The sequence below is a fragment of the Tachysurus fulvidraco genome, chromosome 21, assembly GCF_022655615.1.
Source record: "Tachysurus fulvidraco isolate hzauxx_2018 chromosome 21, HZAU_PFXX_2.0, whole genome shotgun sequence".
In the NCBI taxonomy this organism is placed as follows: Eukaryota; Metazoa; Chordata; class Actinopteri; order Siluriformes; family Bagridae; genus Tachysurus; species Tachysurus fulvidraco.
The window spans coordinates 13620539-13648527 of record NC_062538.1 but is presented as its reverse complement, the minus strand read 5'-3'; the positions used below and the strand labels follow the sequence as shown (position 1 = coordinate 13648527).

Below are 27989 nucleotides of genomic sequence, written 5' to 3'. Positions count from 1 at the left end.
ACTCCAAGGTACACATCTAAAAGAGCTCATTCCTAAAAAAGTTCAAGTATCATAAGGTAATACGTTTAGGACTCTAAACGCATAAACCTGATTCATTTATAAATATGGGAACGGCAGCGGGACATCAAGGATCACCATGAACGAAGGGTTTACGTGACTGCGATTACCATTTAAAGTGACCATTTGGTTGATAACTGTAACAATACCAAGCCAAGGTCTGCGTGACCACGGTGACCGTGATTACCATTTAAAGGGACTATTTGACTGATAACAATTGTAACAATAACAACACAGAGTATACGTGACCGTGATTAACCTTTAAAGACATCTGGCTAAATAACAAGGTGTGACCCAGCCATTTGGGAGACACTCAGATCTTACGCTCAATAGACATTCAAAGCAGAATCTCATTTAAACTACAAAGAGGAAAACAGTATAAAATGTGTGAGCAGGATTTGCTCTGGGTTCGTGTTCCTACCGACTCTGACGAACCCAAAGTACGCCATGTATTTTGTCAGTGCTATGCTGGAGTAAACTTCTTGTTCTTTATTAAGATCTTCAACATCATCGTCTTATTTTTACACAACGCATTTTTTTCTTACACCTGGGTGAAAGATCGGAGCCAGCACTGGTGGGAAAACGATGCATGACTCGCGAGTCACCTGCGAGTGACATACTTCCGTTTGGGAGGAGTATAGTGCTGACGTATGTGGCTTGAACAACCACATGCATTTACACCTGTCCAGTTTCATCTGAAATGCATCCCAGACCACCTCCTGAAGTGGTTTGAGCGCTCGGATTTATATCCGTCTCGAAACCGTTTCGGATGGCATTTATACCTGGTCTTTTTACAATCGGATAGCTATCGAATCACAGAAAACGCATGAAGTGACCAGGTGTAAAAACCCCCTTACTCACACATCCAGAATGAAACAGGTGTAAGTGACCACACCATGTTATCAGAGTTTACATTTCAGTGCAAATATCAGAGAGCGGAAGGTAAAATGTTGAATGTTGCTTTGACTCTTCAAATGTTCTGTTGATGTGCAGAAAATTTGTTGAATAGAAAAGACTGCAATCTAACCACAACACTTCTATGCATCAGTAAGTTTAAAGCAACAAACAGTTCACCCGATGCTCATGCAAAATTTTAAGTAATTCGATTTGCAACTCAGAGGAATGAATGATAGAGAATTCAGAAAATAACTGTAACTGCTTAAGTCTCTGGGACCTATGAATAGAGACCATAATTGTTTTTTAAATGTTTTAAGGCATTGATTTTCAAAGAATATATCTGCTATTATTATATCTCACTATTTCTGCAGGATCAAATTTGGTAGGTAGGTAGGTCTGGTAGGTCAGGCAGCAGGACTGCACTGTTTTATCTGTTATATTGTACTTGCAAAGGCCTGAATCCCACACTACAACCTTTACTTTCTCTGGTTTAGCTCTTTAACACAACTGTCTGGTGGTTTAGGAAGTTACGGAAGTTGTAAACTGTGTCATGTAAGGAGTGAAGACTGTATCTTCTCTTATTATGTTTAGATAAGGTGGCATATGATGTGGTCACCACTGATGTAGGCAGAGAAGCATCATCACTGGGCAAGGGGTAGTAACCTTCTCACAGGAGCAGGGCAACAGCAAGGCACGACCCAGAGAAAGTCACAGCAGGTGTTGATAGTATCATCTTTGCAGTCTTTTTCCAGAAGGCAAAGGCAAATATAAAGCAGCACTCTGCAATATACAACCAGGAACCTGTGTGTTAGAGCTGCACCCCTAGCTGACACACAAAGTAGGTACAGAGTAGTTGCTGCTGGCTGCTCTTTGTCTCCGCTCTACCTTGCAGCCACATCCGTGCCATTGGTCCACAGTAGTGGTGCTGAAGGGACTTGTCCCTTCAGCACTTGGGCTTCAGTCATGCATGTAGAATTTATTGTCTAAAGTTTAAAGACTAAAGTTTGATTATTAATAGTTACTCAGCTTAATATAAATCTTTTGAATTGTTTACCAAGCATTTCACTAAAATGTGACTTTGGTCCCAGCAGGTTTTAAGCAGGTTTTAAGCATGTACCATGCAAACCTGTCTCAGATTTTTTTTAAACTATAGGGGTGTAAATGCAATGCCATTATCTTTATTTGTATCTGTTTATTTGTTTAGTGCTTAACATACGTGTATATTTAGTTATGTCCTAGAAACCCTGAAAATAGGGCTGCTGTAAATGTGTTTTGTTCACATTTGTTTATTTACTTTTTTGTATTGACCAAATTTACAAACTGTTATTTAGGCTTAATAGAACTGATCCAATTTACGAGGCATACTCTCAGAATTTGTTACAAAACACTTGGACTGCACTTATAGTGCTTTTAGTACTCATTTCAATATTCAGTGCTAAAAATAGATAGATTTGTAATAAATCAAATCTAATCTCAACCTAATTTATATTTTGTAAGCTGCATATCTAATAACAACACTTTTTAGATAGTGACAATTGTTATTTATTGGTGTTTTTGGTGGACACAATCATTGAAACTAAAAAGACATGTTTATGCCACTGTGTTACTGACTATAGATCTGAAGCACTGGTAATCAGAGAATGCATTAGGAGGTTTTAACTGGCAAAATATCTGTAGTATAATACACATAGATTAAATGTAGACTGTCATATTATACATTTTATATTATACCTTTAATATTGCTTACAGGAAATAATAAAGATTAATAAATGGATTGAATAAACATTCTTTTATTTTGTCCATCCATATCATGGTTCTGATGCTAGTCCCAATTCATACCATAGTACTGAAACAAGTAGTTAAGTATTTCATGTATTTCTTTTTCACTATATACAAAAAAGTTTATTATAATTATAATTAGAATAAATCCCAAAAATACTACCATGTCCAAATATCTAGGTCCATGGCATGCTCATTTAAAAAAAGAAGCAGATTTAGAAAGTAAATATCTAATATTGCTGCATTTCATTCCCCATGTTTAGGCCAGGTGAAAGTTTAGGTGTCTTTTTATTTGCAAAACCTCAATTAACCAAGAAAGGACTTATCTAACACATCATGCATTGTTGTTTGATCAAAAATAACTTTTTGTTCCCAGTTGGACCCATAATAAAATTAAATGAATAGACCAATGAGAGTCATATTGCTCAGTTACTCATGATTAAGGAAGGATGTATGCAGGCTTTTTGAAGGGGAAAACTTGGTTGTAATTATATTACTTTAACAAAGGCACACCAACTGTTGATAATCATGGCCTTTTGAGGTCTACACTTGATCTACACTTCTAGACTGACACTGCACTCCATCTTCTCAACATGCATGGCTTATTTGCATGCTTTTTGTAGTTTAATTGTAATTCAATGACAAATGTAATGTAATGATAAATGAAAAATAATCAAATAATTTTAAAAAAAAAAGAGTCCTCAGTCCTCATTTAGCAACAGAGACTTTTACATTTTGATGTTGTCATACAGATGTTCTATCTGCTGTTTGAAATATTCTTTAAGTTTTGGCCTCTTAGCTTTAAATGTTGGGGTCAGCAATCCATTCTCTATGGAGAACATCTCATTATGAATGTAGATATCTTTTACCTGGAGACAAAGGAATATTATGAGGTTTTGAAATAAATCAGTTATGTAGCTTAAAGAGGATCAATTATGGTATACACTATGTCATTCACTTTTCATTCAGCAATTCACTTACTTGCTCAAATGAATGGAGGCCACCGGCTTTGCCTAAACACACCAAGTCATCCAAGATGGCTTTCTTTAGTTCCTTCAGAGTAACAGTGAAAATTAGCCTTCAATTTTGCATAAAATAACTATTTAATTTACATTGTTTATTTTTTAGATACATACCACATTTTTACACAAGTCATCATAGCATCCATCAATGCCCTGTTTCTGGGCCCAGGAGGGCATCACTTCAGGGTCTGGAACAACAATCCCAACCAGACAAGACTGATAAAAAAAAAAAGAATAAAATGGGTAACTTGCATCTGCAAAACAAAGGTGAAACCTGTTGTTTTAATAAAGGCCAGTTCTTCTGCGATCTCAGTGTACCAACCTGCAGGCTGTCTCCGTGAACATAGAGCTGAGACACAGGCTCACTGCGAATATAGATGTTCTCTATCTTCTCAGGAGAAATATATTCCCCCTGTGCAAGCTTAAATATGTGTTTCTTCCTGTCTATGATCTTTAATGTGCCATTCTGAAAAACAAGAACATCTAGAAAAGTTTACATTTACTGGCAGTATAATACAATACAATGTACACAAATTTATGTTAGGTTTGGAAAGTGTTCAGCCCCCTTCTATTTTTTAAACACATCTTATTTTATTATATATTGAACTTAAAATGTACAGTAATCAAAACAAAACATGTTTATAGATATTTTTGCAAATCAAAAACCGAAATATTTCTTCTTTGTCAGGATCCAGCCCAGACTTTGTCCATGTGTGTTTGTTTATGTTCTGTGTTCATGTGTCTGCCCCACCCTTGTCCCTTCCTCCCCACCTCTGCACACCTGTTCCTAATGTGTTGTTTGTCTTGAGTATTTAACTGTGCCGCGTTGCCTGTGGTGGCGCGGAATCCTCGTCTTGTGTCACGTCCTTTGTCATGTCTGGTTTTGTCAGGGTCCCTGTTTTGTGTTTTATTTATTAAATAGTTTAATTTAACGCTATCCTGCATTTGGGTTTGTTTTTGTCCCCACACCGCTGACAGAAGGATTCCGCCAGACTCAGACCCAGCAGGATAGCATCGGCCTGGACCGGCTTATTGTGGGAGCATTTTTTTTCTGGACTGATCTTTCTGCCCTGGACTTTTGTCTTTTTTCTTTAGTTTTTTTGGTTGGCATCGCTCCACATTTGTTCCGGTGAGGGACTCCCGGTTTCCCGCAGAGGACGCCGCCTCACTTCTTGCCGTCGAGCAATGTCACCAGCCCTGTTTTGTTTTGTTTTTTCCTTCTTGGTGCCCTGCGTCATCGCCCCACACCTGTCCGGTGGGGGATTCCGCTTTACTTCCTGGCTTTTCGTGGAGGACGCCGCCTCACTTCCTGTCCGTGGGGGTTTTTGCAGGCCTGTATTTTGCCCCAGGAATATTTTTGTCTATTTTTTGCTCTGTGGCAGAGAATTTTTCCCGCCCTCCCATCTGGTTTTCAAGAGGCAGGTGGTGTGTCAGGGGTTGTGCTCAGCCTTTCTGCTTGGCTGTGGACATTGCTCGGCCTTTCTGCTTGGTTGTGGACGTCGCTCGGCCCTTCTGCTTGGCTGTGGACGTCGCTCGGTCTGGTTTGAGTATCTTTCTAGATCAGACATGTTAAACTTAAGGGCCCCATGCTACAGAAGTACTTTTGGGTATTTAATCAATGCATGACCCAACCAGGGGAAAAGACATTTGCAATTTAAACTCCCCTGGGACAAAGTGACAGGATTCGTGACAGTTTTAGCATCAGTGATACACAGTAAAAAGTGCAGATTAGTAGGGAGGATGCAGGAGAAGATGCAAAGGGAGAATTTGGCACATAAGCTGACAGAGTATTACTGAGCTATTCATTCTGAACATGGTGATATGTCCTATCACATAGAAGTGTGATGGCTATGTCAAAGAAAAGTGCTGAATGGATTTTTTGATTCATGAAGAAATCTGTCAATCTTGTGAAAGCAAAGGGAAAGACACCACAAAGAATCTCCACCTGCACCTCTACCTATGGGTTGCCTGAATGTGCATACAGTATCTCACCCCCCCCCCTAAATATTTTGTTATATCTTTTTATTTGACAACACTGAAGAAATGACACTTTGCTACAGTGTAAAGTAGGTGTAAATCAGGAGAGGGTGTTTTAAAATTGGTGTTATGGCTCTCACTCTCTCATACTGGTCACTGGAATGTTAACATGGCATCTCATGGCAAAGGATTTCTGAGGATCTAAAAAAGTTTTGTTGCTCTAATTAAAGATGGTGTGGGCTATAAGAATATTGCCAAGACCTGAAACTGAGCTGCAGCACTGTGGTCAAGACCATACAGCGGTTTAACAGGACATGTTCCACTCAGAACAGGCCTTGCCATGGTTGACCATGGAAGTTGAATGCACATGGTCAGCATCATATCTAGAGCTTGTATTTGGGAAATAGACGTATGAATGCTGCAAACATTGCTGCAGAGGTTGAAGGGGTAGGGAGGCAGCCTGTCAGTGCTCAGACCATACACCGCACACTGCATAAAATTGGTCTGCATGGATGTCGTCCCAGAAGAAAGCCTCTTCTAAAGATGATGAACAAGAAAGCCCACAAACAGTTTGCTGAAGATTTTTTTTTTGTCCCAGTTTTTTTGGTTCAGATGGTGTCAAGCGTGCGTGGCGGCAACCACGTGAGGAGTGCAAAGACAAGTGTGTCTTGCCTACCATCAAGCATGGTCGTGGGAGTGTCATAGTTTCACACCCTTCTGAGTAGGCATAGCTAAATTCTTCATGAGGCATAAAAACATCTTTGTAGGATATATAGTATTTGGGAATAATAAAAGAAAACAGTGAGTTTCAAGGAAGCACACCTCATGTTTTAAAATGACAAAATTTTCATAATAATAATTATAATACACTATAGGTCAAGTTTGACTTCCAATCATATGGTAATGTCGAAGTTTAAAATAATTAAAATATGATTAAACATTGATGATGTGCTTTTTGGTATTTATATAATTTATTTTTTTTTTATTTGTTGTTATGAAACAAAATTCTAGAATGAATACAAAATGTTAGCACACCGATAACCATTGTCCAATGTCTCCTGTGTGAAGCCAGCCCTCGGAATCCAGTGTCTCTGCTGTCATAACTGGATCCTTCAGATAGCCCTTAAAGACATTTGGGCCTTTGACACAAACCTGCAATTCAATTATAATGTATTTGAGGTTAATTAAATAGGCAAGCTACGTAATACAGTATTAATTGGTAGTGTGGGTAGTCACAGGTTTCCAATAGTGATATTAGCATGTGATCATATTATCTCTACCTCCCCTTTTCCTTTTGAAGTAAAGTAGTTCTTTTCTGGCACATCCACAAGTTTAATGAGGTTGCATGGTAGTGGTGCACCCACATGACCTACAAACACAAAGGAAAAATAATGATCATGCATACATGATACTAAGCTAACAGTTCTTCACACAAACTAAGGTGTTGTCCTGTCAATGGCAGCTTTCGTCCATGAACTTTACTTCGCAAATTTCAATGTCTTTCTCAGCATCATGGGCTGCAAGTTACATCACATGATTCCATCATACACGCACCTCTAAATTCAAATCACACATACTTGTCCCCAATCACTCACATGCGTTAAATAAACCATACATTTAACTAAGTATACTCCGTAGCTTATTTTCATTCAGTGATAGTATTCTGGTTACAGTACTTTTGCTGCTGCTTTGCCACTTGGGTTTAGGTTGCTTGCTGATTGCCTGTTTCTTGATATTGATTTGTTTTGGGTTGTCTTAGGGACAACACCCCAAAAATTCTGCACTGTATACACTTCACTACAGCTGTGACGAATAAATGACCATTACAATAAATAATAATAAATTTCATAAATGTAGTTTGGGAAGTTTGGTGCAGGGAGCACTTGGTAGATTAAATTAATTTCTGTTTTTGAAGTGACCTCATTTATACTGCTATATATACTGATATAAACAAAGTTGTTGTTTTTTGTTTTGTTTTTAAGTGTAATTTCTTCTAAATGTGTTAGACACCCTACACGTCAACCTAAATGTTACCAAAACAACCATTAAAGCACAGATAAATTAAGCAGCTTCAAGAACAACCATGATTAACTAATAAACCTTAATATGCATTCATGAATTCAATAATATTACTTGCTACAATGCTGTGTTTTATAATTTAATAGGTTGCTTTATTTATTCTGCTACTAATTTAAAATTCATGTGTCAGGATTTCCCAAAGACTTGATAGGAATGGGTGGGGAATGGCAATATTTATACAGAATGCAATATAATGGCCCTACTTGAGGTTCCTACCATGGTAGTCTTGCAAATCTGTCAATTAAAGACATTCCATAACATTGTCCAATTAACTTTCTTTTTTATCTTTTGTTCTTCACAATAAATGTGGTGCATCAAGGTACTGAGCATGTAGGTTATTGTATGCATAACTAACAGTGATGTCATACAAGGCTAATGGGTTTACCTGAGGTCCAGTCTCCAGGGGTGGTGAAGGTACAGCCGGCTGTGCACTCTGTCTGTCCATATGCTTCATATACCTTTAAAAATGCATGTATTTACTGTACACGAATATACAGATCTTTGCATAAAGCAAATTATTTTTGCTTGTTTATATTAACATGTGAGTATGGGCTGGTCTTCTCACCTGACAGCCCAGAGCTGCTCTCAAGAAACTGAGTACAGTAGGAGAAGTGGGAGCAGCACCTGTTATAACCATGCGAAGCTTCCCACCTAAACTGGCCTACAAAGCAAACATTTTTATTAGTCCCTGATAAATATTACCAACTTAAATATCACACTAATATCAGCATACCTGCTTCATCCTGACCATACAAACAAGCATATTAATTTAATTTAAGTTGTGGGATGGACACATGGTATGGATCTGTGGAAACTAGGCTTAGGCTCAGCCATGAAGACACACCTGAATTTTGCTGAAAAAGATCTTATCCCAAATGCTGTCATTGCGGATGATCCCGCAGCTGACCTCTTCTCCTTTTTTCTTTGCAGCAAAACTAAGGAGCCAACGCTTCACAGGGGTATTGGCCTGAGTGAATATCTGAAAAACAACAACCAAGAAACTACTTTAGTTGTAAATAAATACAATTTATATATAAATGCTTTTGAGGTTGTATGAATCTGCATGCAAGAGTCCCACATGGACATACTCAGTGTTGACTTAAGAGATGGTAGCTTAAGTTAAAAAGACGCATTGAAAAAACATATCCTCTGTATTCAGAGTTAGCTTATGCATGTGGTTCAGCTGATTCAGTTTAATAATTCAGTTTTTCTAGGGGCTCCATTCAGTTTGTCAGGTTGTGTCAAGGATCTGGAGATTGATGAAAGTGAAGACATTTACCATACTGTATGCAATTTTAAATATAATTTTATTATTGTATTCTTTTCTATATCATTAATGGCCCTTTTTTCTGCCCATGAGGTAAAGCAGCAGGTTTAGCGGAAAGTATTAACAGCTGATTCATATTGGACATGGGTCACTCTTCACTTTTTCCTTTTGAAAATATTCAGGGCCCTTGAGCCATCTCATGAATGCTAAATATTCCTCAGCACAAATACCCACAGATGACTTGATAACTTGAATTTATGTGCATCTGCTGAGTTTTTTTTTTTTTTGATACTCAAAACAGATACTCTGTTGAATAAAGGTGTGGTAAGCATTTAGTTTCGTTTTGGATATATCACATTATGGTCATGCATTAGGTCCAGAACACCAATTATCACAAGTCAAGCTCCATGGTTGCCTCTGGAATGCTGGACATAATGTAGTGGTCATTGCTCGTCCATTTTGACAAATGCATATCAATGGGATTTTGATCCATATTGGGTGCTTCATTCAATTCAGGACAAATATCAATCTTATCTAACAAAGAAACAGCACAATGCATGCTATGCTACAATAAGCAAAAAAGTGAGTAAACCACTACCAAGAATTTATCCCCACCACTTTCTGCGCAAAATGATCAATATTTACACCCTTATCCAGAGCAACATACATTTTAAAATATCAATATATCAAGTAATTGGTAGTAGAATGATATTATCCATTGATTTTAACAGTAATTGCAATATGTTTTCTTAAAGAAGATCATCTTCCATTCACAGGGTATGAGGTGGAATTTCTCAGAATTGCTCACCAAACATAAACTTTCAGTAGGTGTTTTGCTATTTTGTTCTTACTTTTATGAAATTATGGTGAAAATGGTGGCAAAGTGATCGAAAGCCACTGTAGTTTCTTTAGAAAAAAAAGACCATAAAATTCCCACTTCTTGTTGTACTCATCATCCTGGAGTCTTAGGAATGCACTTTGATGATCTTGTCCATTTTGAGGTCACTTTACATGAGGGGTATTGCATTTATCCAGGACTGTAGAAGATGTGAATTCATTAAATTCACGTGATGAATAAAGTTATTGTTAATAATATAATTGTTTTTAGTGTGACAAAATGCTTTCTTGGTTTGTGTATGGCAACCTTTAAGCATATTTTGAGCATCGATACAAATTGTGCTACAATAAAATGTGAGCAACATGTATGTACATGTTTGTATATTTGGGAAAAAATTTTAATTGTTTTTTTTTTGTGTCTCTTTGTTACATGCTGCGAAAAGTACCAAAATCCAAAAACTGCACTCCAAAAAACAAAGATAATGGTCTTGTGCATTAGACAAGAGAATTAAACATACTGTAGAAATGCTTGGTATGTGGGTGAACTGCCAATTCTTTGCAATAAATGGCTACTGAGAGCATGGTTTAAATGTGCTATAAAAAGGAAGTGAACTGGTGGAAGGATGAATGATCCATAGAATTAGATGCTTAAAAAAAACCCTTCTAGGAACAGCTCTTGGTGGTCTTTCCTTCGGCTAACCCCTGGGTCTGGGAGACAGTTGATATAGATGAATGTCTAACATTAATTAAGGGTACCCATGATCTTTGTTCTGGTCTAATGATATTGAAGGGACCTAAATACAGTTGTGTTCAAAATGATTCATAACCCTGGTATTTGTATATTGTTTTTGAGTTGTCTTCTGTGATAAATGTGTTTTATAATACTTTCATATATTTAATATGTGGCAAACAACTGAGAGAATAACATGATATTTCAAGAAATATGACATTTCATGGGTTTTTATTGACAAACATTCAAAAATCACCATGTTCAGAAGTATTCATACCCTTTATATTACAATGTTTCAATAAACAATAGAAAATTTGTTCCTTTGTTCTTAATAATGGCCTGCAAGTGCTTCTTGTAGGTCTCCACAAGATTTCTACAGGTCTGCAAAATGCAAAAGCCTCCATTTGTTGGAAATTGCAAGGCTTTCTAGCCCTGACCCAGATCTTCAACTCTCTCCACAAATTTGCAATTGGGTTTAGGTCAGGGCACTGACTTGGCCACTCCAGAACATTTATGTTGTTGTCCCTGAACCATTGAACCAACTCTCTTGCAGGTTGAGCTTGTGTACTGACGACACCAGGTTTTCAAGAATCAAGAATCTTGTGATTGTCCTCCTTTTTTATGATACGATCTATCTCCTTTCTTATGCCAAACATATGCAACATTCTCAAGTCCAACAAGCTCCAGTTTAGCCTCATCTGACCAGAGGATGGATAACCAGAAGTATGGATCTCTATCTAGGTATCCCCTCACAAAGGCCAGGTGCACATCCCGGTGTCTCTGGGTAAGGAGTGGTGTCTTTCTGGGGCAATGTCCTTGGAGACCATCTCGATGCAGAATTCACTGAATGGTGGATCTTGATACTTTCTCCCCCCCTTGTTTGAGGGTGTCTATTAGAGCTTTGGTTGCAATACTTGTGTATTTGTTTGCATTGTGGCAGATCTTTCTAGCGATTCTAGAGGATATTTTGCGCTTCCTGCCATGCCCATTCCGGTTTTGACAGTGTTGAACATCTTGAACTTCTTGATGATCCTTTGTATGGTTGATAAAGGGACAGCCAGTTCTAGGCCTTGTAGCCTTTGCCTCCACTATGGGCTTTGGCAACATGCATATGAAAATTAAGACTAATCACATAAGACTTAAGTTATTCCCCCTTAATTATACTTTACAGAGAAGGTGTTACCATTTAACATAATTAACCCTTTATTAATTAGACCTAAATTGATGAAACTAATGTGAAACCATGTGCACTTTAACAAAAATGTTTTTTTTTTCTGAGATTAGGACAAAGGTATAATTAATTTTGAACAGGCACAAAAGAGAACCTCTGGCCACAGACAGGAAAAGACTGGATCAAATAATAAAGAGGGCCACTTCTGTTCTGTTGTTTACAGAAAGCCCGCCACACCATGGATGTAATCCTTGGTCCTCTGCTGGACATTGCCTTCTATGAGACAATAAATTCTAACCATCTGGTGTGACAACAAGAATGATCTATTATTACCATATTAGATTTGAAGCCATTAGGAATTCAAAGATTGGTGCTAAAGCCTATGGACAGATTGACGTTGTGCGATTAATAGGGGTTCCATTAATCTGGCAGGCAGCTTTCTGGGGGTCTTGGACTGGGCACAGATTTGGCATGATTTAACATAGTCAATTTGTATAACATCATTCTTTAGCTTTGGCCACCAAAAAAAGTTCAAGGATACATAACTCCTTGAAACAAATTCAAGGAATTATGTACCCACTTTAATATCTGTCTTAGAATCTGTGGGACATGTTTGTTGGATGGGCATTCTGGTGGTTGTGGACCATCCTGTTGAGTTTCCTCTGTGAGGTCCCAGTAGATGGGATCAGTATACTTGATTATGGTGGCTGTGGTAAAACTTGTCTTGCGATTGCCAAATGCAGCTTGTACTGAATCATCCAATTGTAACCATTTGGCCTTGCCTTTTAGTAGAGCAGTGAGTGGTGCTGCTATGGTACTTTAGTTGTAGGAAGTCCTTGAAGCTTCAGAAACACACTGCTGTTTTATAGTGATCTTGTTTTATTGACAGGATTATGCATTCTTCCTAGCTAAAGTAAAATAAAGCAGTCTCAGTGCACATTTTGCCTATAAATACACATTTTGCCTATAAATACAACCATCTTAATTTAATTTGAAAGTACTGGAATATATAGGCTGACTGTTTTCTTACAAAAATATACCTGACATTTTGGATCGATCTGCTTAGGTTTTGAGCTCATCCACACATGGGTCCTCCCTCTAAATCCTTACAGGATTCTTTGCCTCCATTGGGTCCAGCAGATGTGCAGCAGCTCCAGGCTATGTTAGCACAACAAGGCCAAACCATTGCGGCCTACCAGGAATAGCTTGCTAACCTACAAGTCACAAACTTTTGTCTGCTACAAGCTCTTGTGGGTTCCACCAGGGCCTGGAGTGATCCGGTATGAATGTTTCTGCCCAAAAAAATTCTATGGCACAGCGGTAATGTACAAAGGTTTTATCTGGCAATTTATGGTGTTCTTTTAACATCAGCCTGACAACTACCACATGTACCGCAATTGTGAATTCCTTCTTACACAACTTCTTACACATACAGGAAAAGCCTTGTACTTTGCAACTACAGTCTTATCTATACTTCACTCAGTTACCACATGATGTGTTCGAATACCCTGCAGGAGGCCGTGATGTCAATGACCAGTTAATCCAGCTCTGACAGGGCTTATTGCTGCCAAATATGCTGTAAACTTTCTTTTCTGCTTGCCGCACAAAACGGTTGGAATGATAGCACCCAAAAAGCTATATTTTGAGATGGACTAAACCACTTTCTTCAAACTAAGCTAGCCATGGCCCAGTATATAGCCAATACTATGAAATGGCTCCTGAAAAGTAAATATTGATAACCAAGCCATCAAGGACAGCCTCATTACTCTCCAGACTATCACACCGAGAAAATTACCCTGCTCATCACGTCCTTCATTGCTAACCAAATCATCCTGGGATTCCCTTAGTTGTGAGACTTCTTTTTCTTCCTCTTCTTTCGGCTTTTCCCTTCAGGGGTTCCCACAGTGAATCATCTCTCTCCACCTATCCCTATCTTCTACAACCTCAACACTTGCACCCACTAGCTTCATATCCTCATTAATTACATCCATATACCTCCTCTTTGGCCTTCCTCTTTGCCTCCTGCCTGGCAGCTGCATTTCCAACATTCTCCTACCAATATACTCACTCTCACTCCTCTGAACGTTGTGAGACGATGAGTGGAAAACAATGTTTTTAACCTCATGGGGCCACTACAAATATTTGATAATGGTGTATGAGTTAACTAATGCATACACAGTGTTTCAGAAGTTTGTAAATAAAATCTTCAGAGACCTCTTGAACCATTGTGTTATCGTCTACATTGGCAACATTCCAATCTACGCAATGAACTAAGAGACCAATGTATTACAGTAGGCCAAGACTGAAAAACACTAAAAACACTATTCATGAAGGGGGAGCAATGTGAATTTCTTTGGCATGTTCATATGGCATGTTATCAGTAATCAGGAGCACAGATGAATGGCAACAAAAAGCAGTAATGAAGTGGCCAAAGAGCTTTAACGATTCCTAGGCTTTGCAAGCTTTTATCGCTGATTCATTTGAGGTAATAGTACAGTGGCTGCCCATCTCACTACCCTACTTAATGGAAAGCCCAAAATACGTCACCTGTCATACACCTCCCAACAAAATTTTTAATTGCTCAAAGAGAAATTCATCACAATCCCCATCCTCTAGTACCCCGACCCCTTCATCCCTTTTGTCATGGAAGTGGAGGCATCTTGCTGTGGGATTCATTAAGCAGAGTCAACCAAAGTAAACCATTCTGATTAGTCTACTAATCTACATCTCCCCAAACTCAACCAGACCTTCAGCAAATCAGAGCAACCTGGGACCTCTCTCTCAGAAACAATGCAATGAGGGATTTCCAACATAAGAAAATACAAACATGAGTATAAGTACCTCTATATTCTTACTGAATTGGTGCATTTAGTACAAAACCTAAAGCTCTTCTAAAGAATGTAATGGTGGAGCCCACACCACTACCCAAAAACAGCTAAATATTGCTCCTCACCCACTGTTTACCTTGTCAGACAGAGCACTTGACTGCTGGGCAGGGAAACTAGAGCACAGGGGCGGCAGCCAATCAGAGTAGAGCATGTCTGTGCCCACCCTTGAACTTGAGACACAGGGAGAGTATCATGGCCTTTTATTCTCTGTTCAAAGCTCTACTTTATTTGCCCTTTTGTGTGTTTATATGTTAGATTACTTTCTGTGTATTAGAATAGTATAATGGAGTCTCATTGTCCTTTAAGTTCAACTTATTGCAGAATGAAACGTTGATCAACTATGGAAAATATTTTGCTCATTGATTACCCTACTAAGTGAATGTGCTCTCTTTTGTCCTTTATTTAACAAAAGATCCATGCTGCCAGAGATTGGGGCATGTTTCCATCTCAGAGACACATGGATGCAACACTAAGTTGTTTGTAAAAGACTGTTAGAACTTGTTTTAAGGTCTATGATGGTAAGTGTGTGTATGTTCATGAGGCTAGATTGTCATTTCAAGTTATTTATCAGCCTACCACAAGGCTGCCAGTAAGTACCAATATTTAAATTCTCTTATGGCGCATGGGAATACTTCCTCTAGGGGAATCGTGAAGATTTATTCATGAGAAGATTAATACACCAAATTTCTTATGCGGCTGCTAATATTATGTATTGTGTTTGTTATTATGTATTGTTTATTGTAGTATCTCTCACCTTATCATACATGCGGTTAAGAAGCCGAGGCACCACAGGGAAGACTGTAGGGCGCAGGACCTTCATGTCATCAGAAAGGAGACGAATATCACCCTGAAAAAAGCCAATCCTGCCCCCGTGACAGTATACCACTGCCTGAAGACAAAATATTTATTTCTTAGTATATAAATATCTTAATATCTTAGTATTTTAATTCAAGTAACATAATTAAATAATACATATAAGCATACATCTAATAATAACCATATAAACAAAATTAAATATTTTGGATACTCTAAAAAAAATATATATATATACACACACACACACACACACACACACACACATATATATATATATATATATATATATATATATATATATATATATATATATATATATATATATATATCATTAAATGTTGTGTGACTGTAATGTGAATTGTAGATTATAATTTTCAGCCCTGTTGTTGATGCATTCATAAGTCATCAGCAGTGATGTATTTTAAAATAAACATAAAAACACCCCCCTTCACAATACCATTGGTTGCATAAATCAAAGATATAGACTAAGCATATTATCCATTCGCAGATGACAAAGTTTAGTTGTTATTATCAGTTTGTAGATGTAAATTGTAATTTCTCTATGCATACTAAGGTTATGTTTGGTATTCCACAAGGTTCTTTTTAGGCCTAATACATTTCTCCTTATACTGGTACATTGATACATTTTTGGGGATGTGGTATCTCAGAAAGTTGCGAGTTCAAACCCCAGGTGATTATAAGGTGTGTTACAGAAAGCTTGTGTGCTTTGACTGTGTTGAAAGCCAATTTGTAGTCAATGAATAGCATTCTCACATGTGTCCTTGCTCTCCAGGCTTGTTAGGGCTATGTGATATCTTTGATTTGAGTGTTTACAGTATCATTAGAGAACCAGTTTTGTCAATAAGCAAATTGTAGTGGGACATGACTATCCTTTAAAACCAGAGGCCTGAGCAAGAGGCAGATTGATGTTGTTCTTGAGTAAGTCAGCCAGCACAGATGAGCAAATCCTGAGTGCCCCCCTAGGGATGATATCTGGGCTGGCTGCCTTTCTATGGGTTTGTTCTCTTCAGAGCTCTGTCAAAAGCATTGAGTGTTGTTGATGGGGCCTTGAAGAGAGTATTCATTCAGCTCACCTGGAAGTGTGGTATTGGAGGTTATGGCTACCTGACTCCTCTGTAATATCTCTTGTCTGCTTGATTGATTTGATTAGATTGTACTGTCTTTCTCCTGTTTTAATTCTGACAAGAAAGAAGTGCTTGTAATGGGACTACATGCAGCCAGAAGTAAGCTTGCTGATTACAGCATAATTCTGGATGTCATTTCTGTTTCATCATGTGCAGTATTTAAAAACCTTGGTGTGATAATTGACTCCAGTTTTTCATTTGATACTACTTCTAGTTTGAGTCTTGTAACTTGGTAGTGCTTACTGCTGCTGGGGATAGCTCCATATGGACAACCTGGAGACTCATGGGACTATTATGGAGAGAACCACCTGGAAAGTATGGTGCCAGTTATAAAGTGATGTTCAGTTTTGCAAATGGGTCTCCATCACTCACAGTATGATGGCTTCAGCAGAAAGAAATTATATATACTGTAAACATCCTCACGTACTTGTCAATTTTGTCCAGCAGTCTCAAAGCACTCCATGATGATGTGTGTGTGAATGCAACAGGTCTGAATTACGAAGGTAGGACACACACAATTTCTTTGGCACAGGGTGTTGGTCATAATCATGAAGTATACAGAGACAATGGCTCAGGGAGATGCTGAAGATTTCTTTTAGGTCATTGTTAGCTGATAAGCACATGTATTGTGCATGTGGCCAGGAATGATGTCAGGACCAGCAAATTTTCATTGGGTAATTTTAGCCTTAGTGTGCAGGCAGACTAAGTGGATGTTACTCTACTTGGTATCTGACGTCAGATTTCATGCATTACACCATGCAAAGAAAAGAAAACATTTAGGCTGGCTAGGTGAAAAGCATCTTGCCATATATTCGAATTTAAGCATGGATTCATGGATTTTGTGCCTAGTTCCTTTTTTGCCTCCCTGATAGCCTAACAGGTAAATATTTGATGTGCAGCATGTTGCTTTAATGCCTGACATGGAGGAAGAAAATTGCGTTTTGGCTCATAGGCCTGACCATAAGGAGCATGGATGCCTGACCAGATGGTTCTAATAGAACTAATAATTCCATTTACATGGAATTTGGGGATAAGGTGTACTTCGGTGAGGATTTAAAATTGTTAGAGCTGGTGTACTGTGTGTATGTATTGTATGGTGTATTGATGCCTTGCTTGAGGTCATGTAATGTGCATATCACTATGCCCACAAAGAAACAGATTAAAGTAATGTGAGCAGTAGCAGACATTCCTTAAAACAAATGATAAAAGTAATAGTTTTATCATTTGTTTTAACATGCAGTTTAAAATGAAGTTTATTAATATACAAGAATTAGATGTATTGCACAGTATTTATTATAATTTAAATACACAACTGATTCTGGGGTTTAATTGGGGTTAAAAATTAATGACAGTCATTTGTAACATTTTTCTATACTATACTCTGACCAATCATTAGTTCAGACGTGTTACATTTAACCAAGCATTTATAAAGTGTATATTTGATAAAATCTATTATAAATTGTAAAACAAATCTAAAACCCTCTCCTTCTTTAAAAAAACAACAACAAATAAACACAAGATGAACACACATGCACAAACATGCATGCAGTGTTACCTCAATGAGCCGCTCAAACATGTGTGCAAGAGGCAAGAAAGAAATGAGAACATCTTCTTGATTTGGAGATATGACTTTCTGCATGACAGACAATTACTGGAGTTAAATTGAGGCACAAAAAGATGGTGAAAATTTATTTAACCAGAATAGTATATAAAATTCATATAGAACTTACGTCCGTTGCTTTCAGAAAGCCAGAAAAATCAGCAACAATGTTTCCATGTGTAAGCATCACACCCTTTGGATTTCCTAAAGAAAATAAACACACAGACATAAGTGATTCTGTGAATTGTATAGAAAACAATCTCAAAGGTTCACTCACTGGCTTATTTCTGATTATTTGCTCTAAAAATGGCTGTTAACTGTGGCCTATTGAATGGATTACATAAATCTGTCTTGTTGCCATTAGTAGACAATATCTATGGAATACTTTTTTTTTCTGGCACAATGCCACATATGATTTACTCATTTTAATAAACCATAGTGTCAGAAACGGCGAGCATAAAAACCCAACCCAAATGCAAGAATACCAAAAACGAGAAACATAGACGGGAAAATTAGGAAAACTAGGAAATTGAAACGGCCAAAAACAAATACTGAAAATACCAACGTAGCAACAGAGTACATAATACACCAACAAAGAACTGACGAGGGCTCCCCTAACCTAAATGAAACAGGGAGGAAAATAGACTGGATAAAAGGAAATTAGGAACAGGTGAGTCCAGATGAGGAACATGTGATTAAAACATGTTTTAATGTTGCAAATTATTTTTTTAATTCCTACATTAACACACATTGAGTAAATGCTTCTTGACTTTAAACCACACATTCCAACATCATTTGTGCTGGCTTTATGAATTCTGCTTGGATTTTCTGTGAGTAACATATTTCAACATATTGCAGAAGCGGCACACATTTTAAAATCTTTGTTAATAACTTAAAAATCTTTATTGGGCAATGCAAATTGCAAATCTGCTGAAAAACTTGCCATCAGTAATAAAATCACCCAGGAACAATGCACTCTGACAGCCAAGCCTGAATCTCAGTAAGGAAGATCAGAAATCAAAGAATTGGGAGATATAAATGATAGATGATTTGTGATGGCTAATATCTTCCTCACATTCCTCCACACTAAAATGTATTTCACATGGTAAAGGTGTTAAAATGAATTTTATGTATACTTCAGAGAATATAAAAAAAAATTCACAGAGGAATTAAGGTATTTAAAATGACCAACTCAACATGTGCTTAATTTGTACAGGTAAGTAATATAACTAAATATTAGGTAGTTCCAGTTTCGATAAAACAGAAAATTCTAAACTATAGCTTTGATTCAAAATGTTACTATCAGAATGGCTAGCTTGGCCCCCAATAAAAGGAGTGAGAAGATGTAAAAAATAACACAGTTTTTAATGAGCATGCAGGCAGAAGTACAGTCAATATAGACAGGGAACACACAGGGGAGGCAGCCGCAACAGAGTTTCTCACAGAAACACACAATAACCTACAATAGCAGTCCAGACAATGATAATAATCTGAACATGATTAGAGCAGTCCACAGGAAAGTATATCCAGAGGGTAATAATAACCAGTAACCATTCAAAAGTCCAGGCTCATGCAGAACGATGAATCAAAAGGTAAACAGAGAGTGCAAAAGGAGCCAGAAGTATTCTGAGTATTCTGAGCCAGAAGCACACCAGAAGTGCCCCATCCAAGATGGCCACCCAAAAGTGACCCAAATGGTATCAGAGCAATGGGCAATTCTGGGACAAATTGAATTCTGGGATGAATTGTGACAGTACCTCCCCTCAAAGGGGCATCTCATGCCATTACACTATATCCACATACTGTATCTCTAAATGGTGAGTCGGGGATGTCAATTTAGAGGTCAGGCAAACAGACAAGGGTGCTGCAAATTTACCATCTCAATCTCCTTAAACTGAACCCTGGAGGCACATTAACCTCAACAATCATCATAGAGCTCACAGCCATGCTTGATATGGGGGGAACTAAACAGAGTTGCACACTGACTGGTCCAGCATGGTTTCAGTACCAAAGGCTGAAGGGTTAGTCCGGTTCTAAATTGTATGCATACCCATGCCTCTCATTGACAAACTTTTATTCAATGCTGGATTTAAGGAAAGGGTATTGGCAGATCCCATTGAATCCAATATCCTGTGAAAATCATAACTTCTAACCATTCCTTTTGTTTGTCCAAGCAATTCTAGCAACTCTTTGAAAGAATCCTCCACCTGCATGCTGTGCATGTTGCTGCCTATTTAGATGAAATTGTTATTTACAGTAATGCATGACAGCGGCACATGTAGGTGATTGCTAAGATGAGAGGGACTCACAGCGAAGTGGCTGAGAGGACAACCCAGTTCCTAGGGCTGGCCGGCTTTTATTAAAGATTTGCACCTAATTATTCAGCTGTCACCAGCCCACTGAATAATCTCATTAAAAAGTGCCAGACCTGGTCCAGTGGACTGAGTCATGTCAACAGGATTTTACGAGGTAAACACTGCACTCTGTGATGGGCCATTTTCAGAAATCTTTGATTTCTCTCTCTTTTTGTTTTACAGATAGATGCATCAGACATGGGGCTGGGCGCTGGATTGTTCTAGGTGATAGAAGGGGAGAAACACCCCGATGCTGTACAGCACAATTGCGAAGGAGTGTCTAGCCATCAAATGGGCAGTCCACACCCTCTATTACAGAGGCGTCGTTGAGTGCTGTTTTGTGAATGGAGAGTGAAGAGTGGGTTTGTGGTTGGAATCACACACCTGTGCTTAAGAGTACTGATGATTTTTCTCTGTTGCAATGAGCTGCAGCAGAAATAAAAAGGGGGAGAAGAGAGAGCCAGAGAAAGAGCAGAGAACACAGAGGTTGTGTGTAAATGTGTTTGTTATGCTGAATAGCAAAAAAATAAAGCAAATTTTTGAGTTTGCAAGCCTGCCTCCAATTTCCTCTTTCCTGAACTAGTATATATATATATATATATTTAATTATATATTTTTTCAGTAAAGCATAAGCAATGAGGACAACCCCAATCCCACAGCTGGATGTGTCACTCTTCACCATGAATGGTATACTGGGGTTGAGTTTTTCAGGATGGGTGGCATGGTTTTTCAGCATTTTCAGACCAGTGCATCTTCTTGGGTGCATCTCATGTCTTGCCCAGCTTTGGGTTTTATGATCTTAATCTGCTGACCTAATCGGTGCAACTAAAGTTTGTTTTAAAATAAGATATTCTTTGCATCACACTCCTACAGAATATCAGTGACTTCTCTCTTTTAAACACAAAACTTACTTCTTTTAAATGCTTTTTAATGTCTTGTATCCCTGGGGCAGGATGGAGTCATAAGTTTTATTAGAGTATATGCATGGTGTATCACTTTTAAAACTTCATTCAGCTTTTTATTTCTGTAAAGCATTTAGTGTTTATTTAGTAAAATAAAATAAAATAGATTTTACATTTATCCATATTTAACCATGGAATCTAGCCAAAGGGGTTGCAAGCCAGTGACTTATGTGCCGGTCCCAAGTCTCGTAAATAGAGAGGGTTGCGTCAGGAAGGGCATCCGTGAAAATGTGCCAAAAATGTATCATGTGAATCATCAGTGATAGAGTTAAGTGGAAATAGATGTTTTGCTGTGGTGACTCCTAAGGGGAAAACCCGAAAGTAGTAGAGGAAGACGATCCATATTTAACCATGGAAGAGAATTTGGTTGAACAGTTTTGTTTTTTAAAATCCTTCACAAAATTTTGAATCACAAAGATAGAAGGGTTAGAAAGATCTTCTACACAAGTGAGAAAGAGTGGCTGTAATGCCACTATTTTCATTTTACTTATATTTTACATTTCTCATATATTTAATTTTAAAATGAACAAAGACTGTATTAGAAGAATACCTAAACCTATGTTTAGAATAGTTTCCTATCTCTAAGTGAAGACTGTGTTCAGACAATCCTGTAACAATATGAAATCATTTTATTATAGAATCTGTTTTTTAATGTAAATGAAATCTATTTTGTTAATGATCTACTTGTTCATTTTTAGTCTTCAATAACAATTAAATATAACAACATGATCAACTAAAATAAGGTATTTAGAACCACGAATCACAGTATGTAACATCATAAAATCCTTACTTGCATTAAGTAAATCATTACTTAAAATTCAATAATCGGAAAGTGGTAAGAAGTGGTGATCAAACCAATATGTTCAATGTTAACTTTACTTATAAACACTCAGGGGTGTGTGAGTGTGAGTGTGTGTGTGTGTGTGTGTGTGTGTGTGTGTGTGTGTGTGTGTGTGTGTGTGTGTGTGTGTGTGTGTGTGTGTGTGTGTGTCTGTGTGTCTGTGTGTCTGTGTGTCTGTGTGTCTGTGTATCTGTGTGTCTGTGTGTGTGGTACTATACTATTGCTTACTAAACAAAAGGCATAATGAAGCAAGGGATTTAAGTGTAATGTAGACAATGACTTTTAAAGAGTACTGTATCTACACATGTCAACTTACCTGTTGTGCCACTGGTGAAGCAGATTATTGAAAGGTCTTCTGAACGAGGTGGCTGTGTGAATAAACATAAATGTGCTGTTTAGTAGTAAACTGGGAATAAATTAAAGCTTTATTTAGTATGTCAATAAACAACTTTTAAATGTGTCCATGACTGTGTCTATTCCATACATTTTTATACTCCTGTAAGTATGTGATGTATTCGTTTTACAGGTGTATTTGCAGAAGAAACAACAGGAGCACTCTTAGAAATACATCTAATTTAGAAACATATAGCAAGGCACAACTGTTAATTCAGTTAAAACATTCAATCCATAATAAATGACAAATATATGTTAAGACCATTCAATTATTTGGAAAATAATTAATTATATTAGATGTATGTTCTTTAACTTAACTTTATCTTTCTGTCCCACATTTGTTGCTCAAAAATACCTTGATTATTGCTATTTTTAGTCTGTTCCATCTGTGTTAAATGACAAAATTTTAATAGGGTTTTATTTCATGACCAATGTCCAATGGTAAATGGTCTCCCTCTCACCGACACATTGGGGGTGTCTTACTCAAGCTTGGGTCTGGGAGTTTGAGGGTTCTGCTCATTATCTTAGCTATCCTAGGACTGCATTCTTCTGGACAGAAACTATAGATGTTAAAAAAAATTATAAAAGTTGTAATGTAGTTCTATTTGCAATAATGTAAACAGAACATAACTGTCTGGTGATATAAAATATGCAAGATGAAATGGAAATTTATATTTCAATCTTTTTAAATTAATTCGCAAAATATTTTATATTCAGAAAAGAAACATTGTGCTCCCATTTGCTTTCTCTCTCATCTTCTCACATTTCTCTACATTTGCCTGAGAATATTTTTGTCCTCTTGTTAAAACCTAACAGGACAAACAGGCCTACAGTACATGTTAAAGATAGCTTCTTTTAATTATGTTTGTTTGTACAAGAAAAGACAATAAAATGTGTTCCCTTATGTACAAATAGGTTTGTATTATTACTAACCATCTAGTAATAATGTTATCATACATAGTTAAGTGCATAAGTTTTCATCCCCCTTGCAAAACCTACAAGAAGGAAAAAAGAATGATTAAAATTGCACTATATTTATTTAGAACTGGAGAGATGGGAGAAGGGTTCATAGGCAGAGAGAAGAGGAAATGCAAGAGAATAGGTCTGAGAATAGGGACTTGTAACATGGTACAATGACAGGGAAAGGTATAGAGCTGGTGGACATGATGGCTAGAAGTAAGGTAGACATACTGTGTTTGCAGGAGACCAGGTGGAAGGGGAGCAACGTCTGTAGTATAGGAAGGGGATACAAACTGATTTAGTATGGTTTGGATAGTAAGAGAAATTGGGTAGGAGTGATCCTGAAGGATGAGTTTGTGAGGAATTTTTTTGAGGTTAAAGGAGTGTCAGACAGAGTAATCAGTTTAAAGTTAGAAATTGAACAGATGATGTTGAATGTCATCAGTGGTTATGCTCTACAAGCAGGCTGTGAGTTAAAAGAAAAGAAGAGATGCTGGATTGAGGTGATAGATAGTATTCCCAGATAGGAGAGAGTAGTGATTGGAGAAGACTTCAGTGGGCATGTTGGTGAGGGGCAGAGGTAATGATGAGGTGGTGAGCAGGTTTGGTGTTAAGGAAAGTAACCTAGAAGGACAGATGGTGGTAGATTGGGTGGAAATGGCTATAGTTATCACTTATTTCCAGAAGAGAGAGGAACATAGTGGAGGTAGATGTACGCAGGTAGACTACGTTCTATGTACAGAAGATGAGGCAATCTGAGAGAGATTGGTGACTGCAAAGTGGTGGTAGAGGAGAGTGTAGCAAAGCAGCATCAATGGTGATGTGTAGGGTGTCTCTGGTGGTCAGGAAGAAGAGTAGAGGAAAGTGGTGAAAGTTGAAAAAGATTGAGAGATAGAGATGGGATGGTCCGGATGGCATTCCTGTGGAGGTGTTGAAGTGTCTATAAGAGACTGCAGTGGACTTTTTATATAGATTGTTCAACAGGATTTTAGAGAGCGAGAAGATGCCTGATGAATGGAGGAGATGTGTGCCGATCTTTAAGATCAAGGGTGATGTGCAGAGTTGTAGCAACTACAGAGTTAGAAAGTTGATGAGCCACACAATGAAGCTTGGGAAAGAGTAGTGGAAGCTAGGGTAAGAAAGTAAGTGGATATTTCTGAGCAGCAGTATGGCTTAATACCCAGAAAGACCACTACCGATACAATTTTTCAGAATATTAATGGAGAAGTACAGAGATGGTCAGAAGGACCTGCATTGCAACTTTGTGGATTTAGAGTAGGTGTATGACAGGATGCAAAGAGAGGAGTTATAGTACTGTATGAGGATGTCAGGAGTGGCAGAGAAATATATCAGAACATTTTAGGATATGTATGAGATGAGTATGACAGCAGTAATATGTGCCATAGGTCAGACAGAGGGGTTCAAGGTGGAGGTGGAGCTACATCAAGGATTGGCTTTGAGTCCCTTCTTGTTTGCTATGGTGATGGACAGGTTGACAGATGGAGTCAGACAGGAATTGCCATGGACAATGATCTTTGCGGATGACATTGTGACCTGTAGGTTGGAGAAGTGTCAGGAATGTTGTGTGACAGAAGAGTTGCAGCAAGAATCAAAGGAAAGGAAAACAAGACAGTAGTGAGACCACCTATGCTGTATGGGTTAGAGACTGTAGCATTGAACAAATTGAACACATCCAATGTAACTATTGAACACATGAGGCAGGAATGGAGATATTGAGTGATGTTAAGAGATCTTTAGAAGTGATGAGGTTGTACAGGAATAGGAACAAGCACAATAGAGGGACAGCTCAAGTTGGCAGTTCTGTGGACAAGGATGTTGGAGATGGAGCTGCCAGGTAAGAGGTCAAGAACAATGCCAAGTAAATGATAAATAATTGTGTTAAAGACATGAAGGTAATTGGAGCGAGAGTAGAGGATGGCGAGGATAGAGTTAGGTGGAAACAGATGATTAGCTGTGGCAACCGTGAATGTGAAAAGCCAAAAGTAGGTGAAGAAGAAGAAGAAGAAGAAGGAGAAGAAGAAGAAGAAGAAGAAGAAGAAGAAGAAGAAGAAGAAGAAGAAGATATTGGTTTCAGCATTTGTCTGATTATTGGCATGGTGGTGCATGATTTCCTAGATATCGGTGTCTGTGTGAGTAAACTTCCTACCTTATTATGAGGAATGTTGCAAATGTTTAGCAAATTTAGAAACTGAAGTCTTGTCACATCCTGCTTTGTGGTTTAACAAGGCACTGTTTAACCATGCCTACCAATTCCGGTACTGTACACAGCTTATCCTCAAACCAGTTGGCATATTCTTTGAACATTCCTTGTGACAAACTTGAAGACCTATTTCATGCACTTCCTCCAGGATTATTTTTAAACAATTTGGCAGGCTAGTATTTCAAAGAAGGCAGGATTTCATGCCTTCTTTGAACCAATGTTGTGTCAGTCAGCTGTATGGTCTGGTCTTTATCAGCAATCAAGTCTGTGCTGACCCCTTAGTTCCTCAGGAGCTCTCGTTGGGCAATTATAAACTGTTCTAGAAAGGACATTATTTACTGTCCAGTGTCACCCAAATGAGAATGGGTTCCCTTCTGAGCCTGGTGTCTCTCAAGGTTTCTTCCTCATATCATCTGGGGGAGTTTTTACATGCCTCCGTCGCCTCCGGCTTGCCCATTAGGGATAGGGATAGATATATATTAGTAGATATTTTAAGTTAATATTTTTAAAATTAATTTGAAACTTTAATTGTATATATTAATTAATTTATTTTTATCCTTAGTTTTCTTCGTCTTCTTCTTCTTCTTCTTCTTCTTCTTCTTCTTCTTATTATTATTATTATTATTATATATTTATTTCCATACTTCTGTAAAGAATGGAATAAAGACACTGTCAATAATAATCGTAGGTATTTCAAAGCATTTGTGTGTAAATTTTAATTTAGTTGTGCGTAATTTAAAACTATTGTACGTAATTATGTTGTTTGCGGAGTTGGATCCCAAAATCTACGACTATGACAGTTTACACACACAACAGGGGCGGTTAAGGGTTTCATCTTTAGGCGTTTTATCCCTCAATGAGAATTTAAAACAAGAAGAGTTTTATATTATATATTATATGACTACATAGTAAGCCAAAAGTTATGGTATTATTAAATGGCAAAAGTGGACACCAAAATGTTATGCATGATGTAATGATGCCAGTCTTGAATCAAATCAGTTCATGTATGTGTGCATTCTCTACTCAGTGTGTCCAATGAATGCAGTCATTAATAAAAAAAATATTCACAGGACAAAGACAGAATCAATAAATGTTATTTTTATTTAGTATTGAATGGATTGTTTGCATTAATATTTTGTTTGTGCTATCAACTCTGGTAATAAGAATAGTGAAACTTCACTGCTTTTGGTTGTCTTCTTTGCAGCTTTCCGATTAACGTTATACATAAATGCCTCCAGCTCTGACTGCGCGTGCACGCTGCGCGTTCCTGTGCTTCTCCGTAGAGCGTGCACGGCGTAATGCAATCTAGGAGCAGTGATTTGCCAAAACTCCCTTATTGCAGTCGCACACATTTCTTCTGATTTTATTTTACGAGTAACGAAGATGCTTAGTGGAAATATAACGGAGTAAAAGTATACATTTTATCTAGGAAATGTAGTGGAGTAAAAGTGAAAGTTCACCTAAATTTAAATGGCGAAGTAAAGTACAGATACGTGAAATTTCTACTTAAGTACAGTAACGAAGTATTTTTACTCCGTTACATTACAACACCTCTCATCGTCTCAGGTAAGTTGGCTTTTCCTTCCAAATTCGGACATGTTTATGGGTTAGTTATCAATAATAACAGAGAGGAGTAATACTACAGAGAAAGGTTAACTATAGTAAGTAAGATTAGCTTTCAGAGTAAGGTTACATTAGGTGCTTAAAGAATACAGCTGAGTTAGGAGGTCATCACTGCAGCCTGTAGCGTGATGAGATAGGCCATAAAAGAATTAGCAATTTTAAGTGTTAACTTACTAACAGCTGTGTACATGCACTGGAATACACAGGTCATGCAATATAAGTGTTCACTGCTTAAGTGTTAAAGTCATATTTTATTGTTTATCAGGTTCCATTAGGTGACATCTTGCACTCAGCTCAGAATCTGGTGTCGATGTTGACCAACACCTGAAGTGTTGGACAACAGAAAATGGGGAACCAGTCCAATATCAGT

At 37.7% G+C, this 27989-nt stretch overlaps 1 protein-coding gene across 5 annotated transcripts in view; it reads right to left on the bottom strand.

Moving 5' to 3' along the window:
* Window positions 1-2471: 2471 nt before the first annotated feature.
* Window positions 2472-27989, bottom strand: part of acsl6 (acyl-CoA synthetase long chain family member 6) — a 102506-nt gene continuing 76988 nt past the window's right edge. For 3 of the 5 annotated variants that reach the window (XM_047805697.1, XM_047805696.1, XM_047805695.1), the window contains exons 9-21: window positions 22739-22790; window positions 18396-18469; window positions 18221-18298; window positions 15459-15593; window positions 8656-8790; window positions 8377-8472; window positions 8197-8269; window positions 7013-7101; window positions 6768-6884; window positions 4078-4221; window positions 3870-3971; window positions 3715-3786; window positions 2477-3602 (exon numbers count right to left, since the gene is read on the bottom strand). In XM_047805697.1, coding sequence (XP_047661653.1) covers window positions 3462-3602; window positions 3715-3786; window positions 3870-3971; window positions 4078-4221; window positions 6768-6884; window positions 7013-7101; window positions 8197-8269; window positions 8377-8472; window positions 8656-8790; window positions 15459-15593; window positions 18221-18298; window positions 18396-18469; window positions 22739-22790 — 1308 coding nt within the window. In that variant the 3' untranslated portion in view covers window positions 2477-3461. Of the gene's footprint in view, window positions 3603-3714; window positions 3787-3869; window positions 3972-4077; window positions 4222-6767; window positions 6885-7012; window positions 7102-8196; window positions 8270-8376; window positions 8473-8655; window positions 8791-15458; window positions 15594-18220; window positions 18299-18395; window positions 18470-22738; window positions 22791-27989 lie in introns of all 5 variants that reach the window. The other 2 variants (XM_047805694.1, XM_027152930.2) reach the window with 2 other exon arrangements.